The following is a 2,485-nucleotide window of genomic DNA, read 5'->3' as shown; positions in this document are numbered from 1 at the left end:
GGCCCGAGGCGGCGGGGGTAATGAGGCGGGAAGGCAGCGGGACAGAGCTCCCGGAGGCACAGCGCAGCCGCCCCGCCACCCAGGCGAAGGCGCGGAAACTCCGCCAGCCAGCGCCGCGCCCAGCCCCTTCCGCTGGAACCCGCCCGCTGCCGCGCATCCGCTTCCGGGTATCCGCTTCCGGGTCCGCCCGCCGCCGCCGCCGCAGCCGCCGCCGCACGTGCGTGCCGTGCCGCCCCGCGCCACCGGGAGGAGCGGGGCGCGCGTACCGCAGCCGGTTCCCGCCGCTCGCCACGCCGCTCGGAGGTGGGCCCGCTCCCGCCCTCCCCCCCCCCCCGCCCCGCCCCGCCCCGCGCCACGGTGGCGACGCGGCCTCTCCCCCGCCCGAGGCTCCGTGGCCCTGAGGGGCTGCTCGTCCTTCCCCTCCCTTCCCCGGCCCGGGCTCCAGGCCTGGCGGCAGGGTGGTGAGCCCGGCCGTTCGCCCCGTCGCCCGTGGCGGGGCGGGCGTACGGCGGCCCTGGCTGCAGCCCCCTGAGGAGCTTCACGCGTGCTGTGGGGCGCCAGCGCGGGGGCGGCCTCGTGGGGGTGTCGGAGAGCCGGAGCTGGTCGTGTGGAGCGGCTGGATGGCGGCCGTTAGTTGTCATTGCCCCACGCGCCGGTGCCTGGGCACCTCTGCAGCTCTTCAGTCAACGCCTCTCCGTGATTTTGCTTTTATTTGGTGTGTTCCTTCCTTGCCCTGCATACTTTTATAGGGGATGGACGTGGTCATAGTATGGTAGTTGGAAAACTAGGTAACTAGTAAGAGAAACCATCGGAGGATTTGGTCTTTGGAGTTTTTCACTGCTGTTATGGCTGTTGAAATACTATTAACTGCAAACGGGAGGACTGACTTCCTCCACCTACTCCCTACAACATACAACCCGTGTTGACACAGTTCTCGGTCAACCATTTTTCAGCCCATCAGCATTTTAGAAGACATTAGTATTTTAAAAAGTTACTTCTTCTTTTCTGTTTCTTTTTCAGCAAAAGCTGCAAATTGGTAAAGGAACACCTCATCATTTAAATGAGTTAGGTTTACAGTACAGCCAGCCTTCATGCTTACAACATTTTCCTTTTTGTACACACCTGTCAGTCACCATATCTCTGATCACTTAGTCCCAGCCTGATCTTGATTGAAGCCAAAGGAAATAAATATGCTCTAGGACAGTAGATATTTAAAGTTTCACTTGTCTAAATGGATATTTTTATGTTCTCACTTAAGTGCTCAGGATGCAGTGCTATGCATCATGAATGCCCGTTCTTAGTTACTTATTGCAGTCTCAGCAGCATGTGCTTGGACTTACTTCCAACCAGTCCTATCTGTCTTTTTCAGACAGAGTTTCTCTTGGGTCTGCTTTAAAGGCATAAAAGGAGAAGCATGGAAGTTGTATACTATGCCGTTGTCATGACCTGCATCAGCAGAACTTTGTGTGAAATAGAAATGCAAGGTCTAGCTAATTCCAACCTCTCTTGAAGAGATGAGGCATAATTTTAAGTGGTCACAGAAAGAAAAAGTTGTTTCCTCTTGTGATTGATATTCAGGCATGTTGAGTCCTGAGGGATTTGTCAGTATGATAGTGCATACCTATGAAAATGTAGGATGTGAGAGAGGAAGAGAGTTTTAAAAGTGCTCGCTTCTCTTGGCAGCATCAGGTTAAGACAGCTACTGGTAACAGCTGCCTACTCAAAGTTAGTGCTGTTTGCCTGAATGTTTTCACCATTGTGTCATTTCAGTCTTACAACTTTGCTCCATATTTTCTGACCATTAACTCTACTCTGTTATCCCTCATAAAAAGGGAGGAAGTCAAAGTCATGTGAAGTGGTTTTCTGCTGTTATTCTTTACAACTGTTGCCTGTGGGAATAGATTATGTTCTTGATGTGAGGCTTTGCTTCAGTCTTGTGACCAATAAGACTAACCCAGACATGAATGAGCTTTTCAGTGAAATAACACTGTGGTTGTGTTTGATACTGGATTTTCAATGTATTGCATTCCCAATTTTTGACTGGGTGATTTGGCTCTGTTAAATAAAATGATTACTGTTTTCTCCTTTTTTTCTGTTTGCAGATATAAATGACTCTTCTGTTAAACTGAACCATGAGTCTTGCATTACATGATCTGCTCATTTGTTGTCGTCGCCTTGAAAATGAGAAAGCTGTGGAACGAAGGGTAACAAGTTTTCTTTCGGTGTGTATGTACCTCAATTAGCAATGAAGGGAATAATTAATAATTCTTATTCTTGGAATATATTTTCAGAAGGAAGTTGAGAATTTCAAACGACTTCTCCGTGATTCTGAAACAGTTCTTCAGCTGGACCGGAATTCTGATTCGAAACAAGGAAAGCAACTCAACTGGGATGCTGTATTTACGTAGGTTTTTTTTTTTTTCCTTTGTGAATGGTCACAATATTCTTCCATGGGACAACATACGTTTGTTTACCGGCCCTATTT

At 49.8% G+C, this 2,485-nt stretch overlaps 1 protein-coding gene across 1 annotated transcript in view; it reads left to right on the top strand.

Moving 5' to 3' along the window:
* The first annotated feature begins 1,900 nt into the window (after positions 1-1,900).
* ATM (ATM serine/threonine kinase) overlaps positions 1,901-2,485 on the top strand; it is an 82,197-nt gene continuing 81,612 nt past the window's right edge. Inside the window, exons 1-2 of the mRNA XM_082004907.1 lie at positions 1,901-2,204; positions 2,292-2,404. Of these exons, the coding sequence (XP_081861033.1) occupies positions 2,133-2,204; positions 2,292-2,404 (185 nt within the window). The 5' untranslated portion in view covers positions 1,901-2,132. The remainder of the gene's footprint in view (positions 2,205-2,291; positions 2,405-2,485) is intronic.

Source organism: Phaethon aethereus, assembly GCF_964289735.1.
Source record: "Phaethon aethereus genome assembly, chromosome: 1".
Taxonomy (NCBI): Eukaryota; Metazoa; Chordata; class Aves; order Phaethontiformes; family Phaethontidae; genus Phaethon; species Phaethon aethereus.
The sequence above is the reverse complement of the archived record's forward strand: the minus strand, read 5'-3'. Positions and strand labels throughout refer to the sequence as shown.